Consider the following 16,731-nt stretch of genomic DNA (forward strand, 5'->3'; position numbering starts at 1 on the left):
GGTGCCAAATTCATGTCCAGTTCTTGTTGCTGGTGGGTGTGTTGGCAAGAACTCTGCGAAGCCCCATCAAAACTTACAGAGCAGAGCAGACAGGTGTGGCACTGGAGTCTCTCCCCTGCCCCTCGCTTCCAAATTTTCTGTTGACGGTAAGATGCTGATGAATAGGGAAATGCATGCAAAAGACAAAAAAACACAAATGCACACAAATCAGTGCATCCCCCTCGGCAGGCTGGGCCCTGAGATCCACGCAAATGAGCTGGCAGGAGCCACTGACAGCTGGCCGAGGGCGGGGCAGGCAGCACATCCATCTTCATACCTGACAACCGCAGCTATGACGGCACCGCAGAACCATGAGGTTCCCCAGTGTGGTGGCCGCCTGCTTCGGGGCGTTAGTGGCGGTGGCCAGCTTCCCGGCCACGCCCCCTTCCCATTTCCACCTGGCGGGAGACTATATCTTGGGGGGGCTTTTCTCTCTGCATGCCGAGGCCGTGGGCAGCCCTCACCTCAGTGATGCACAGGTTCCTCTCTGTAAAGAGTGAGTATCCGGGGTGGCGGGGTGTGTGTGAGTTAATGAGTGCGCGAAACTCCAAATCAGTGGCCAGTTGCCCGTCTCTGGTTGCCGGAGGTGGCTGAGGTGGTTTCAGTCTTGACTAGCAAGGCGTCACGGTTGGAGCAACCCAAAGGTTGCTCGGATGCCAAGGTTTGGGCTTTGCAGAATTCAGAGGTCTGTTGCTTTGGGGGTTTGAATGGCTGGAAGCCACCTTGAGGTCTTCTGGCTAGATCTGTGATATTTCACAGATTATTTACACACACACACACACACACACACACACACACACACACAATTTAAAACCATATTTTAAAATTATGTTAAAACTATTACAACAACATTTAACTAAAAGCCTGGGTGAACAGATGCATCTTTAAAGACTTTTTAAAAAATCTGCACCTATTATACTGCTTAAAAAGAAAAAGCAATATGGCCCTTTTAATAAAATAAAACCATCGGAGAGGACTCCGTTTTGCTAGGTCTCTCCCAGCTGGGGCCGACGGGTGACCTCTGGGTCTCGCCCACCTCTCAGGTACAAGCTCAAAGTCATCAGCTACTGCTACCTGCAGGCCATGCGCTTCGCCGTGGCGGAGATCAACAACTCCAGCTGCCTCCTGCCGGGCGTCTCCCTGGGGTACGAGATGGTGGATGTCTGCTACCTCACCAACACCATCCACCCCGTCCTTTATTTCCTCTCCGACGAGCACTTTCGGATCACGATCGAGAGGAACTACACCCACTACCGGCCCCGGGTTTTGGCAGTGATTGGGCCGGACTCCTCGCCGGCAGCGGTCTCTATGGCTTACATCCTGAGCCAGTTCCTCGTCCCGCAGGTAAGTGGGGAGGGGGCGCCTCCCTCGGGGGAGAATGGGGCCAACGGCCAGGGGGGCCCAAGTGGGATATCGCGGGCAGACGGACCTGCCTGCTAGCTTCAGTCCTTGTCATCTCTGCCTGAACCCTCCCCAGGCTCGTCCCCTCCCCTCCTGATATTCCCCCAACAGTTCTCACCCTATTTTATTTTATTTTATTTTATTTTATTTTATTTTATTTTATTTTATTTTTATACCACCCAAAACTTCCGTCTCTGGGCGGTTTACAACAACAGAACAAACAGAAAGTCAAACGTTAGTTAAAGCAAAAACAAGAAGTTTCAAAACATGACCATCTAAAAATTTCAAAACCATAAATATCCAGTCGCATTCCTGCGATTGCCTTTCCTAAAGCAAAACATTCAAGCAAAAACAAAAAGTTCAAAACACGACGACAATTTAAAATGTTTAAAACAATCAGCGCCAGCAGCATTCCCATGACTGCCTTTCCGTCTTCCCCGGAGAGGGATCCTGATTTCTGGAGACGCCAGCTCAATCTTGGAGGGAAGGGGCGCCCTGTTAAACGTAGCATTGGCAGCTCTTGGCTGGGTGGGGGTCTACATGTGAGTGCTACTCCTTGGGATGGGGCTGCAGCTCAGTAGAAGAGCCCCTCCTTTGCAGGCAGATGGTCCCCGGTTCAGTCCCGGGCAGCATCTCCAGGTAGGGCCGGGAGAGACTCTGGCCTGCAGACTTGGAGAGCTGCTGCCAGTCAGTGCAGACAGGGCTGAGCTAGCTGGAGGAAGGGCTTGACTCAGCATCAGGCAGCTCTCTTGTGTTCTCCTGCTCCCCCCTTCCCTGCCTCCAGATTACCTACAGTGCGACCACCGAGGCCCTGAGCAACCCCAAGGTCTTCCCCGCTGCGTTCCGCACCATCCCGAGCACTGAGCAGCAGATCGCGGTGATGCTGAGGCTGCTGCGGCGGTTCAGGTGGAACTGGGTCATCGTGGTCTGCAGTGACGACGACTATGGCCAGCAGAACTGGCAGCTGCTGCGCTCCCAAGCCTCGTGGGCCTGCATCGCCTTCCAGGAGACGATCCCGGTGACGCGAGCCAAGCAGGACTCGCGTCCCTTCAAGGAGCGGCTCGAGGACATCGTCGCCAAGATCGCCCAGAGCTCGGCCAAGGTGGTGCTCGTCCTGACCTTGGAGCTGCCCCTTCAGAGCTTCTTCCAGGAGGTCATCCGGCAGAACGTCACCGAGTTGGTGTGGATCGCCTCGGAAGCCTGGGCCATCGACCCGGATCTGCACAACATGGCCGGCATCTCGAGCGTGGGCACCATTATGGGGGTCGCCGCCCAAAACACCCCTATCCCGGGGCTCAATGAGTTCCGCACCAGGTTGCCCTCCGGTTCGACAGAGGGCCCCGAGACACCGGCCGCCAGCCCGACGTGCAACCAGGTCTGCGACCAGTGTCTCGCGGTGGCCCGACTCTACGACGAGAACATCCGGGGGACGGGCGACCGCATTGACTTCAACGTCTACTCGGCTGTCTACGTGGTGGCTCACGCCTTGCACCGGCTGCTGGGCTGCACCAACATGGGGTGTCACAAGCGGACAGTTTACCCCTGGCAGGTGGGTTCCCAAGAGCACTGGGAGGCCTGCCCCCTTGTGGGCAAGGAGAATCGGTGGCGACCAACAGCAGGGCCTTCTTGGTGGTGACCCTGTGATGCTGGAATGCCCTTCCTAGAGAGCCAGACCCCTTTGGGCGGGGTGTCTTGTAAGATAATAATCATAACATTTTGGGTTTGGCCAGATAGCCTGGCCGTCTCTGATTCTGCAAGTGATGATGTCTTTAGCTGCTGCTTTAGATTGTGTTTTGTGGCTTTTTATGGATCCATCTTGTAAAATGTGTTTTAATTTGTTGTGTGTGTGTCTTCTAAGCTGCTTTGCAAGGCTGGATTAGGTAAAGGTAACGTTGTGCCGTTGAGTCAGGGTCCACTCCTGGTGTCCCCAGAGCCCTGTGGTTTTTCTTTGGTAGAATACAGGAGGGGTTGACCATGGCCATCTCCTGCACAGTGTGAGATGATGCCACCTTTCAGCATCTTCCTAGATCGCTGCTGCCCGACAGAGGTGTTCCTCATAGTCTGGGAAACATCCCAGCGAAGATTCGAACCAGCAACCTCTGGCTTGCTAATGAAGTCATTTTCCTGCTTCGCCATTAGGTGGCTAAGGCAGGATTACTCTAATCATCATCATCAACTGATGGTGTCCACTTCCCGGTGAGGCTGCCCTGCAGATTTCTCTCGGGTTCCCTTTCGCATCTCTCTTTTGCAGCTGCTGAAAGAGGTGGGCCGGGTGAACTTCACCCTTCTGGACACCACCATCAACTTCGACGAGAAGGGAGACCCCCCCAATGGCTTCGAGGTCATTCAGTGGCAGTGGGACGTACCCGGCCTGCCTTTTAAGAAAATCGCCACCTATAATTCCCTGCTGGGCCAGCTTCATGTCTATGACAAAGAGATTGTTTGGCGCACGGAAAATAACACGGTACTTCATAAACAGATACGGTCGTGATTGGCGGAGGTGGGGTTTCTTAAAGCGGGGAAGCAGACCCCAGAGCGGTTTATTGGGGAACAGGGGATCAGCCCGTATCTCTGTGGCAGAGCCCTGCTTTGCATGATGACGATGAGTATTTATGTACCGCTTTCCAGCTAAGTTCCCCATAAAGAAAACGACTTCCTGTCCCCAAAGGGCTCACAGTCTAAAAAAAGAAGTTAGACACCAGCAACAGCCACTGGAGGGATGCTGTGCTGGGGATGGAGAGGGCCAGTTACTCTCCCCCTGCTCAAAACAAGAGAATCGCCACTTTGGAAAGGTGCCTCTTTGCTGCGTTAGCACACAGAAGGTTCCATGTTTGATCCCTGGCAGTGCTAGGAAAGACCCTTCACTGAACCCCTGGCAGCCAGGCCTGTCTTTTGTTTATCTTGGCTTTTGTCTCCAGCCCAGCCTCAATGTGAGGGATGTGCATAATTCTTGGTTTTGCATATGGGAAAGGGTAGGACATGCAAATGACCAGCAGGCAGCTTTGTCCTTCAAAGCAGGACTAGCGGGGGAGGATACGGGGAGAGGTCTTCGGTCCCCATCTCCTATGCTGATCATGTGTAAATGTCCATCATGGCGATGGAGCTGTAACTCAGTGGCAGAACATCTGCTTTGCATGTAGAAGGTCTCAGGTTCCCTCCCGAGCAGCATCTCCAGGTAGATCTGGGAAAGACCCCTGCCTGAAACCATGGAGAGCTGCTGCCAGTCAGAGCAGACAATCCTGAGCTAGATGGACTGATGGTTCTGACTCAGTAGGCAGCAGCATCCTATGTTTCTGTGTTCCTAAATGAGGCATGCATACCAGGCAGAAGAAAATCTGATATGACCGAGCAAGGAACGCAGACAGAGTTGGGCTTTCGAACTTTCTGCTGGCAGTGAAACCTTCAGAATTCACTTCTCTGCTGTTGAGCTCCTATGATTTGGTTAGAATGCTGGATGTACCCCCTTCAGTTTATGTAGACCAGATGGAAGCCAGAATGCGTTGACATTGGTGCAAGAGCGCCACCTGGTGTCCGACTTCAGCAGAACTCCTGGTCACATTGGGGTTGTATCTTCCTTGCAATATCTTGCTCGTATCGGTCTCGGATCATAGGTGGGTCCCTTGTGGCTCTAAACCTTTTATTGTAAGGGTAAAGTCTGAAGCAGGTAGGTGTATTTGAGAGAGACCTTCCTTTTATTACAGTTGCAATGGGATGAGTACACACACACACACACCCTTGAGAAATTTCATTCGCTTTAGAAGAACTTGTCCCGAATCGTGTTGAGTTTTGCTTTTGGCAAAACTGGAAGAATGTGCAGAAATATTCATGTATTGTTTATTTTTCCTGTGCAAACCGCTTTGAGACCGTTTGTTGAACAGCTGTATATTAATACAGTATTCATAGCTGTAAAAATTGCAATCATTTGTGTTGTTCTCCTTTGCAGGCCCCGGTGTCCATTTGTTCGGAACAATGTGGACCGGGCGAAAAGAAAAAACTGAACGGACAAAGCACTTGCTGTTTCCAGTGTGTGAAATGTGAAGCCGGGACCTTTCTCAATAAAAGTGGTATATGAATAGATTTTGCCCCTAAAATATCTTGGATATTTTTGCACAGTGCATAAGGAGAGAGATCCTTTTGGATCTCTCTGCGGCTTTCGATACCATCGACCATGGTATCCTTCTGGACCGCCCAAGGGAGGTGAGATTGGGTGGCACTGTTTTACAGTGGTTCCACTCCTACCTCTCTGGCAGATTCCAGATGGTGTTGCTTGGAGACTGTTCCACTACGCGAGAACTGAAGTGTGGTGTTTCTCAAGGCTCCATACTGTCTCCAATGCTCTTTCACATCTGCATGAAAGTGCTGGGAGAGAGGTTTGGTACAGGGTGTTATCAGTATGCTGATGACACCCAGATCTACTTCTCCATGTTGAGCTAATCAGGAAATGGCATATCTTCCCTAAATGCCTGCCTGGAGGTGGTAATGGGTTGGATGAGGGATAACAAACTGAAGTTGAATCCAAATAAGACAGAAGTTCTGACTGTGGGGGGCCGGGACCCAAGAGATGGTTTAGATCTGCCTGTTCTGGATGTGGTTACACTCCTCCTGAACGATCAGGTACATAGCTTGGAAGTGCTCCTGGACCCAAAGCTCTCCCTAGTTTCTCAGGTTGAGGCAGTGGCCAGGCGTGCTTTTTATCAGATTCAGCTGATACATCAGCTATGTCCATTTCTGGAGGTAAAATATCTTTAAACAGAGGTACATATGGTGGTAATCTCCAGGCTTGACTACTGTAATGCACTGTATGTGGGGCTGCCTTTGTACATAGTCCAGAAACTACAAGTTCTCCATTTTTAGCTTTCTATTTATAACTTTTAATGTGAAACTTTAAAAATGGGCCACTTTTAAAGGTGGATTTTTATCTTGGTCTGTTAACTTGCTTCATTTTATTATTTTTTGATTGTTTTATATTGTTTCTCTTTTGTAAATGTTGCAAGCTTCTCCGAGCAGTAGTGTTCTAGAGGGGAGGTGTATATAGATTTTAAATGAATGAATGAATAGATAGAATGTTTGTTTTGCAGACAATTTCACCTGCCAGAACTGCCCCCTGGACATGTGGTCCAAAGACGGACAAGAAAAATGCTTCATGAGGCTCGTGACGTATCTCCACTGGAAGGATCCTGTGGCCGTTGCACTGATCCTCTGCTCTGTGCTGGGCGTCCTTGTCACCCTTGGGATCTTGGCCACTTTTGCTCGTCATTCTGACACGCCGGTGGTGAAATCTGCCGGGGGCAGTCTCTGCTTCCTCATGATCGCCTCCCTCCTCGTCGGCTTCTGCAGCATCCCCTTCTACATCGGCATGCCGACGGAGCTGAAATGCATCTGCCGCCAGACGGTCTTCAGCATCTGCTTCACCGTCTGCATCTCCTGCATCACCGTCCGCTCTTTCCAGATCATCTGCGCCTTCAAGATGGCCACCCAGCTGCCCAGGGCCTACGACGCGTGGATGAAATACAACGGGCAGAGGGTATTTATCGCCACTGTTTCTCTTGCGAAGGTCATCATCGTGGTCGTCAACATCACCTCCCACCAACCTGCACCGGTTGAACCGATGGTTAGCAGTGACCCAGCCACACTTATCCTGATCTGCAACCGCAGCTACAGATCCGCCATGGTCGTCAACAATGCTTTTGACATGATCCTGTCCTTCTTCTGTTTCGTTTTTGCCTACATGGGGAAAGCACTCCCCAAGAACTACAACGAGGCCAAGAACACCACCTTGTGCATGACCTGCTACTTCATCTCTTGGGTCTCCCTCTTCCTCGTCATATCCTTCTTTGAAGGGCTGGTGGTCACCGTCTTCGACGCGGCCATCGTGCTGTTCAACCTGTTCAGCATCTCTCTGGGCTACTTTGGCCTCAGGTGCTACGTGATCTTCTTCCACCCCGAACGGAACACGGCGGCTTTCTTCCAGACCGCCATCCAGAGCTACACCATGAGGCAGGACTAGTGAGGAGCATCCACCAGGGAAGACGGGCTTCACGCATTGGCACATGCACCCCGATTTATTGGCATGTCAGTACTGTAGAATTGAGCCGATGGATCTGCCAGTTTCGGCAACTGAGAGGGACTCAGGGGCCTTTACTTCTTGCTTCCCGGAGAGGTGGTGTGAGGTCAGATTTGGGGACTTTATGGAACATTTGTATAATGCTACAGTTAATGCTGCTTAAGTCTTCGGTGTGACTATATTGGGGTGTTTGTGGGGGGGGTGTGTGTGTTGTTCTCTGTCCATTTCAGAAAGAATATTCTGAAATGCATATCCAGAATATTCTGTATGAAGAATATGCTGGAATGTGTGTTCAGAATATTCTGTATTTCCAGAATATTCTCTATAAAGAATATTCTGAAATGTATATTTAGAATATTCTGTATCAGGAATATTCTGACACGTCTATTCAGAATATTCTGTATCTACCGAATATTATTTATAGAGAATATTCTGAAATGTGTCTTCAAAGTATTCTGTATCTTCAGAATATTCCGTATAAAGAATATTCTGAAATCTAGATTCAGAATATTCTGTATCTTCAGAATATTCTGTATAAAGAATATTCTGAAATGTAGAACTGGAACAATGCAGAGAAGGACAATGGATAACAGGGGCTCCTAAATGTTGCCAGACTACAACACCCATCATCCCCTGTCTAGATTGGTGGGCCATCGCCACATCCAGCAAGAGTAAATTCCAAAGCTTAACCGTATGTTCGCTCAAGAAGTCCTTCCTTTTTTTCCTGTCAGCTTTAGCTTCAATGGATAACTCCAGGTTCTAAGGTTATGAGAGGGGGTGAAAAACTTCACTCTACCAATCCTATCCATGCCATGGATAATTTTACACCCCTCTAATTTTGCACCATGTCACTCTTTACTTGCCTTCACTCTAAGCGGAAAACTCCTAAATATTACCAAACTCAGACGTGGTGAAAGTTTTCCACCTGTGACTTGGACATTTAACTTGCAAGGGAGGTATGCTGGTCTTGTGGTAGCAAACACAAGTTGTCCTTTTTGCTAAGCAAGGTCTGCCCTGGTTTGCATTTGAAAGGGCCAGCATGGTATAGTGGTTAGAGTGCTGGACTAGGACCGGGGAGACCCGAGTTCAAATCCCCATTCAACCATGAGACTTGCTGGGTGACTCTCTGGGCCAGTCACTTCACTCTCAGCCTAACCTACTTCACAGGGTTGTTGTGAGGAGAAACCTAAGTATGTAGTACACCGCTCTGGGCTCCTTGGAGGAAGAGTGGGATATAAATGTAATAAATAAATAAAATTTAGAATGAGATGACTCAGATCCAGGTGACCTCCTGATCTCTGCCAGGAGCACAGATGGGGAAATGACTCTGATGCAAATGCATCAGAGGGTTAAATTTAAAAAAAAAAAAAAATCAATAGCAAACCTCATTTTGGATTGTCAGTTTAGGACATTTCCTCTTTCTTTTAGGACATTTCCTCTTTCCCCCCATGCATAGTTTTTAATTGTAAACTGCCCAGAGACGCAAGTTTTGAGCGGTATAGAAATATTTTAAATAAATAAATAGTTTTATTTGGGGAAGGGGCTGTTGGGGGGGGGTCTGTGCAGAGGCTAAGCATAGTGTGCAACATTTTTTTCTTTTCCTGTTAATTTCATGTCATTGTCTTTGTTTCCCTGTTGTGGTGGTTTTCCTTCGTGTGTCTTTTAACATTCACATTTGTTGTGTTTCTTTCAAAAGGTAGTGTGTAAACTTCTACCCACCCGTAACTCTGGTAGGGACTGTATCGTGGGGATGCCTCTGCCTCCTGAGGCATACGGGGAATTGAAAAGACACTGCAAAGTAGTGGCCATGTGGTGGTGTGCCTACCGGCAGCTACAAACTAAAATAAGATACGGCACCTTATTCTGAAGAAATATATCCTATCAAACCAAATGGGGAAAAAATTGTTTCCAGAAATTAGAAACAACACCCCCAACCCCAAATGCATTCATTTTGGTGCAAACTCAGTCGAATTTGAATAGGGTCAATGTATTCATCCCCAAAATGAATGTGCATGCCTTCTGGAGCCCCCTCCCACTGCAATAAATAATCTTTGATTGGCTTGGTTGGGCTTATGTGCAGGAAGATCCATAAGAACCTAAGAACAGCCCTGCTGGATCAGGCCCAAGGAGGCCCATCTAGTCCAGCATCCTGTTTCGCACAGTGGCCCACCAGATGCCTCCGGGGAGCCCACAAGCAGGAGATGAAGGCCTGCCCTCTCTCCTGCTGTTTCTCCCCTGCAACTGGGATTGAGAGGCATCCTGCCTCGGAGGCTGGAGGTGGCCCACAGCCCTCCGACTAGTAGCCGTTGATAGACCTCTCCTCCATGAAGTTATCCAGACCCCTCTTCAAGCCATCCAGGTTGTTGGCTGCCACCACATCTTGGGGCAGAGAATTCCACAAGTGGATGATGCGTTGCGTGAAAAAGTCCTTCCGTTTGCTGGTCCTGGATTTCCTGGCAGTCAATTTCATCTGCACATAACTCCTGTTGCAACGAAAGAACAATGTTCTCCACCCTGGTGTGGATGGAGGAGGGTGCCCGTTGCATCTCTTTCTGAATTGCCGCCCTGGTCTCATGCCGAAACAGGGAAGAAGGCGGTTCCTCCAAAGGCTTACCACGCTCTAAAAGTCAACATTTATTTTTTGGGTGCATTATCACAAAAGCAGTGGGTTCCCTGCCCCGCCTTCCAGGGAGACATTGCGATAACATAGTGGTCCATCTGCTTTCAGTTAGCAGCCCAGTGTGCGGCTAATTGGCAAATCAAACCGTCTGACGTCCCCTTGTTAGATAAGTAGCTATTACTACAGGCCACATGATGATGTGTGACGCTTCTTGGATGGAGACCAAATTTGGGGTTTCTGCTCTCTCTCCTCCCCTCCTGTCTCCGTCGCTCAAGGTGCTAACGCAAGCCACATGGGGGAGAGCCATTTTGGCAACCCTGGATGGGGTGGGGCGGGGACGGGGCGCGCGGGCCTACATGTTGCAAACAGGAACTGAGTGCTTTGAACCGCTCTTGCCTCTTGGGTGAGTTTCTTGTTATGCACTTCACACCCAAGCCCAGACCGAAGGAGACCTGTTTTTAAAGATGTAAGGTAAGGCCATAAGGAGAGCCCGGCTGGCTTGGGCCAGAGGCCCACCAAATTTATGCCAGAAGAAGAGGCCCTCGGCCTTCCCATGGTGCTTGTCTCCTGAACTGGGCATTCAGACAGACTGCCTTGGAACATGGAGGTTCTCTTCCGGCGCCTGACATTCAGGCAGACTACCTCTGGAAGTGGAGGACCTGTTCCGAACAGACATGGCTAACAAGGGATTCTCGCTGCGCTTTCTTTTTGCTTTGAATGACTTTCGCTGTTAGACGAGTCCCTTTGAATGTTGCGGGGAATGCCTTAACAACGTTTTATGATATAAATACGTCAGGTCAAGGGGAGGCCGGGCTAGTTCAGCATCTTGCTTGCCACGACGGCTGGCCAAGCTGTCTCTGGGAAGCCCACAAGCGGGAGTCTCCGCATCATCTGTCCTTGGAGTTCTCCCTCCTCATTGAGCCAAACGGCACCTTTTGAAGTGGTGACACAGCGTCAACAGATGCCAAGCGGGCCGGGGACAGGTTTCCCCACTGCCTTCTAGACAAGGCCCTCTCGCAGCAGATCCGTTTCCCCGATTATTCCACAGGGCAGGGCATGGTTTCCTTGTGCCGATTGGCTCTGTTGTCCACCCTTCCGGTCTTGGTCCCCCCCACTCCAACCATCGCAGGCCTTTAATTATTCCCTGAAATGTCATCAGCACTGCAAACCGGTTGGGATTATCCAGTTGCAAAATGCTAGCCCTGAAATCGGACGGTAGATGGTGCTCTTTCATTCATCCTCCAGCAGATCTGGCTTCCCCTGTGCCCCCCCAAGTTTTGCTGTTTTCTCGTTTGCCTGCAGAAAGCTCCAAGTTGGGAGACGTGTGGCTGCATCGGAGAAGGTGCTCCAGTCGGCGTGGCGTGGCGTGGCGTGGCTTGCCTCCGTGCTGAGGAGCTACCTGCTGATAGCTGCCTTTTGAACCCGGCTCTCACCAGTCCTCCTTAGCACTAAACGCCCACTTTGCACACATGAAAGCCTTGGTCGGACAGGGTTAGCCCAGGTAGGGCTGGTCGTGTGAAGCGCCGAGATCACACCCGATCCCGCTGTTCCTCCTGCGAGTAGCCCTCGATTTAAACTCAGGCGAAAAGCGAGGAAAGAGGACGTGCGCACGCCTCCAAGCTCGCTCCGTGAGCCGAAACGGTGCCGGCAGCCGCTCCGCACCTGCCGGCAGCCATCTTGGTCATAGAGCTGGGGGGAAGGAGTGGCCAGGCAGCAGGGAGCTTTCCCAATGCACCGTACTGTGCATTGTGGGATACCTGGTGGCCTGGCTTCCTCCCCCACCCCTGATCGTCGGTTGTCTCTTTGCTGTGTCGCTTGGGCAGTGGAGCCCTAATCAGGCTCTGGTCATCCGGGGGAAGGCAGATAGGCCCCTGCCTTCCCCTCCCCTGGCCACCCCTTTGTGGCCATGTGACCAGCCTTACAGTCATCACAACGGCCCTGCAAGGTAGACCAGGCTGCCCATCCTGCAGGGGCATCCCGGAAGATGATGGGCTGACAGGTTGCAGGACTTGCATATGGCCACTGAACAAGACAGTAGTAGAGGCGATATTCGAAGCGGGGCCTCTTGCAAGGGCAGGCCTCTTGTGAGGCAGTGGCCTCGGATGGCTGATTAATGGGGCAGCAAAATGCAAGTTCAGAAACAACGTTCTCCCCGGCTCTTTGTGTGAAGCAGCCACGTGGGATTAAATTTGGTGTGTTTGGGGCAGGATGGGGCGATTTGACTCCCTTCCCCCCCCCCCATCCGCAATCTGCTGTTGGCGTGAACCGGGCCTCAGGAATGCGTTTGTATTCGTAGGGATTTGCAGCTCCAAAAGGCCGTGGCAGAGGACCAAAGGGAGGTTCACGGTGCCAATCCTGAACCACCCACCCGAAAGAAGATCTGAGCTTTCTAGGCACGCCTCTTATCCGTCTCCAAGCGTGTAGGTAGGGGGAACCTCGCGGGTGGCAGCCGGAGTGGGAAAAGTGGTGGAGGGCGGGAGGAGAAGGGAACAGACCGACCCCCACATTTCTCAGGATACTCCAGGGAGAACTTGACCAAATATTCCTGATTTGGAGCCAGGAAAGTTTGAGGAGAAGAACAGGTGAACGGAGCTGGCGCCGCAGCCCGTGGATTCCATCCTAGAGAGCTCTCTTCTTATGGCTCTCCGGGGAAACCCCCCAGGAGATAAATTATTTGCAATTGTCTCGAGTCCACAAGGTTGGTTCACATGGCAGAAAATAAAAAGAGAGGGAGTGAGGGATAGGGCCGGGGGGGGGGGAGAGAAAGAGGGGCTTCTGACAGGCAAGGAAATCACAGGCAAGTTGGCCTGGAGCGGCTCAGATTTAAGGCGAAACCCCCACATTGGCGAGCCTTCTGTGTTCCCCACGGGTGCCTTGTGTTGACGCTTTTGCCGCGCCAGCTGTGTGTTGGCTGCCTTGCTTGTCGCGTTAAAGTGGTTTTGCACGGTCGATGGGGATCTGGGCTGGCAGAGAGGAAGGAGGCTGGGAAGAGAGATGTCTTTCTCAAAAGCTTGGCGAAGGGAGGAAAAACTCCTGAGCACAAAGCCAGAAAACCTTGTTTGGACCTCTCTGTCCAGAAGGGGCTCGCTGGACCTGATATTCACACAAGCAGCATTGTGGGGAAAGTCTCGTCATGCTCCGGGGTGCAGGGTGGGAACCGGAATTTCTCCAAAGCGAAATCTGGGTCCCGCCAAGGAGAATTTGCAAGAGGAAGGTCAGAGTTTCTCCTGTGGTTTTTCTTGCTTTCTCCCCATCTCAATGTCTTTCCAAGCAGACTGTCCTGTCCATCTGGCTGTGATTTGTCACAATGTATATTTACTTCCAACTTGTGCAGTTTATACTGTATTTCCCCGAACAGAAGGGGACCCTGGACTCAAGGCAAGGCCTCAAAAGATAGAGGTTCCATACAGGTTATACCAGTGAATACAGGGACGATGGGAGTTGTCGTCCGACATCTGCAGGAGGGCCAACGTTGGGAAGCCCTGCCATGACAATAAAGCCTTCTCTTGCCCCCCCCCCCCCAAACTGTGGCTGTGATATTTCTCCGGGAGCCTGCCTGGATGTGAAATGGGTCAGCACGATCTGGCGGTGCTGGAGTGTGAAGGAACAGGAAGCCGTTCGTGCATCGGTTGTGAAATGGTCCTTCTCTGGATGCTGCTCTGTTCCTTCCCCGTCCCCTTCATTTGAGTACTTAAAATGTATCTGAAGTTTCATCTCAGCTCCTATTTTTCATTACCCAGCGATAAGCCATCTCGGTATATGTGTGTGTGTGTGTATAGACAGCGCCCAGAAGCTCATTTTCCTGCATCAGACACTTCCATTCCACCTTTTTTGGTATCCTCACAGGTTCGGCCTTGTTTGCGGCCACAGTTTCCACCCCTCCTGCATCTTCTCTTCCACCCCAGTTAATTCTCCCGCTCTCTCTTTCTCTAGTGTTGTGGTTTTCAGATTCCCCAAACGGACATTTCAGAGCTTGCTTTCCAGTACCAACTTGGTGATGTTGCCTCAAACAATCAATTCTCTCTGCATAATCTCCTGGTGCCGTCCTGAAGTGTTTTATCAACGTATGATCAGCTCTTCCCAAGTCTACATTTTTGCTCCCCAAGTTTCTTATCTCCAGGTGCACAAAAATCTAAGAAGATTTGCCTGGTGTGACAGCTGGAAATTTCTCTCTCTTTCTCTCCCTCCCTCTCCTCTCTCTCCTCTCCTCTCCACAATTTTGATTTCACATTTACCTTTCCAGAAACACTCATCTCTGTTTGGCATACAGACCAGGGACAAAGTGGGGGTCATCTACCCCTTGGTCCCAAGCCTTATACTCTGGACAGAAGACAACACATTCAACTTCTCAGCAACGCCTTTCCGAAACTATGTTTCTCGGTCTCACGTGCTCTAACCCCAGGTGGTCCTTGCTCTGTTCTGTGCAGGATCTGCTCACAGTTTGGAAGAAACTTGCATTTCTTCCAAATGCAAGTTGATCGCTTTTCCGTTTGGGTTGACACAGAGGCCTTTAATGGACAATCACGAACGAACAAAACTAATTAAGATTCTTATTGTGGTTGGAGTGGACCTGATTCATTGTGTGTTTCTCCCTTGTGCCTAGAAACATCCTCGAGTGGGGAAGAACTCTCTCTTGTGGCGCTCATGGGACATTGTGGAGCTATTAAAAAGGCTGAGAGAGACCTGCTGCTAGGCACCAGCAATTACCAGGATGGGGCCTGGCTACACAGGGCCAGAAGAGCACTAGACATGCTCAGAGGCACTGTCAGTCATGATGGGGGGCTTTTAGCTGTTGCCAGGTGGCTGTGCATGGTAGGGCTATCTCACCTACAGGTACGGCCAGTAGGAGGCGCTGTTGAAAGCGCACGGTCCCGTTCCATGACTTTGCCTCTATGGCTTGTGATTGGTCTTTGCTAATTGGTTAGCCAGCCCAATCTCCTGTCCTGATTGGCTGGGAGGCATATTTAACTCTTCCAACATCCGTCCATTGAGAGACCCCATTTCAAGCCTTCTTTCAAGCCAAGAAGTCAGTTATGAAACATAAATGGAAGTTAATATTTAAAAAAACAGTGAAATGGTTTTATTTATTCCCCGTTGCTTGGTGCCAGCTTTCTGCCGATATCCTGATCGGTTTAGGAATTCGTGTCCGATGCTCCCCTGCTAACTGAGCAACGAGGCACTTTTTCCTTTTAGACTGGGAGCGCTTTTGGGACAGGGAGCCATCTTATTTATTTATTGCCATGCCTGCTCTTTTTCTCTTCTGGTCTATGGACCACAATAAGTTGACTTATTGATTGATTATTTACTCTTCTATGTAAACTGCTTTGAGTACATTTGACGAAAGCAGTATGTAAATATTGATAGTTTGCTGTTCCCAGTCCAGCTTTTTCATCCTCTTCCGCTCCTGTTGAATCGTGTGGGTCCTTGCCCTGGAGAGAGTGACTCCCCCCCCCCCACACCTTCTTCTTCACATCTCAAATCTAAGTGGTGTCGGTTTCCAGTTCATGAGCAGCCTGGCAAAGACAGGAGGAAGAGAGTTGAAAAAAGGAAACAAAACAGAGCAACCCCCCCTCACTCACACATGCCTGTCCTAAAACTGAAGGAGAAAGTGCCAAAGTTACGTACTTTGCCAAAGAATGTGTTCCGGGCCCCTCTCCCCTCTCGGCTGGCTGGCAGGCAATCCCACGGCAGTAATGGGACGCCTGCAGGCAGCTGTTGGTCTTCCGATCACCCTGACTTCACAAACCAGCTATGAAGAAGTCCGGGAACAAACTGCAGCAAAGAGAACTATTTCTCTTTCTTTCTTTCTTTCTTTCTTTCTTTCTTTCTTTCTTTCTTTCTTTCTTTCTTTCTTTCTTTCTTTCTTCCCAAAAATCTAAACCATTGTTGGGGGAGGAAGACCATAAGTATGGAGTGTGAGTCTTTTTTCTTTCTTTTTAAAAAGCTGTTTTCTTTTTTGCACAGGACTTTTGCAGAACGTAGCTCTAAAGTGTTTCCCAGGAATTTGGGGGTGAAATGGCATTTTTTAAAAAAATCATTTGGAGCTGCTCAGGAAAGCAGTTAAAAACAATGTGATGGCCACCATTGATCAAGCATCTAATGTGCCATATCGCAGATTTGGGCCTATTGATAAATCTTTGGGTGATTTGCTTTATGGGCTTTTTGCCGGACGGTTTCTTAACCACGGCAACGGTGCCTGTCCCAGGTAAGCGGACATCGTGATCCCTGGGCAAGTTGCCTCTCTCGGAGCCTCAGTCTTCTCCAGCTGTAAAATGGGGCTTTATGTAGATGAGCTGGCTGTCCTTGAAAAATTGTAGTTAAAAATCCAAATTCTTTGCTGTGGCGGCTTCACTGCCGTGGCTGGCCTGGTGCTCATGGTTTCACTCTCGGCCTTGGTGTTCCTCTTCTACTGTATACGAATACGACGGATATATTTATCTACCACTTTTCAACCAAAGCCCCCAAAGCAGTTTACATAGATGTAAGTAAGTAAATAAATAAAAATGCTTCCCTGTCCCCCAAAGAGCTCATAAGCTAAAAAAGAATCACAAGATAGACCCCCAGCAACAGCCACTGGAGGGATGTTGTGTTGGGGATGGGCAGGGCC

General features: G+C 50.1%; 1 protein-coding gene across 1 annotated transcript; it reads left to right on the forward strand.

Moving 5' to 3' along the window:
• The first annotated feature begins 74 nt into the window (after positions 1 to 74).
• Positions 75 to 9,512, forward strand: TAS1R2 (taste 1 receptor member 2). The gene is made up of 6 exons (XM_053281204.1): positions 75 to 146; positions 1,083 to 1,383; positions 2,225 to 2,989; positions 3,692 to 3,904; positions 5,384 to 5,504; positions 6,519 to 9,512. Exons 2-6 carry the CDS (start codon positions 1,123 to 1,125, stop codon positions 7,445 to 7,447), a joined length of 2,289 nt encoding a protein of 762 aa, XP_053137179.1. The 5' UTR covers positions 75 to 146; positions 1,083 to 1,122; the 3' UTR covers positions 7,448 to 9,512.
• The last annotated feature ends 7,219 nt before the right edge of the window (positions 9,513 to 16,731 follow it).

This window comes from Hemicordylus capensis, chromosome 16 (assembly GCF_027244095.1).
Source record: "Hemicordylus capensis ecotype Gifberg chromosome 16, rHemCap1.1.pri, whole genome shotgun sequence".
Lineage (NCBI taxonomy): Eukaryota > Metazoa > Chordata > Lepidosauria > Squamata > Cordylidae > Hemicordylus > Hemicordylus capensis.

Coding starts and splice junctions, on each gene's coding strand:
- TAS1R2 (XM_053281204.1), top strand. CDS start 1,123: ATGCGCTTCGCCGTGGCGGAGATCAACAACTCCAGCTGCCTCCTGCCG. Junction 1,384..2,224: donor GCCAGTTCCTCGTCCCGCAG/GTAAGTGGGGAG, acceptor CCCTGCCTCCAG/ATTACCTACAGTGCGACCAC. Junction 2,990..3,691: donor GGACAGTTTACCCCTGGCAG/GTGGGTTCCCAA, acceptor TCTCTTTTGCAG/CTGCTGAAAGAGGTGGGCCG.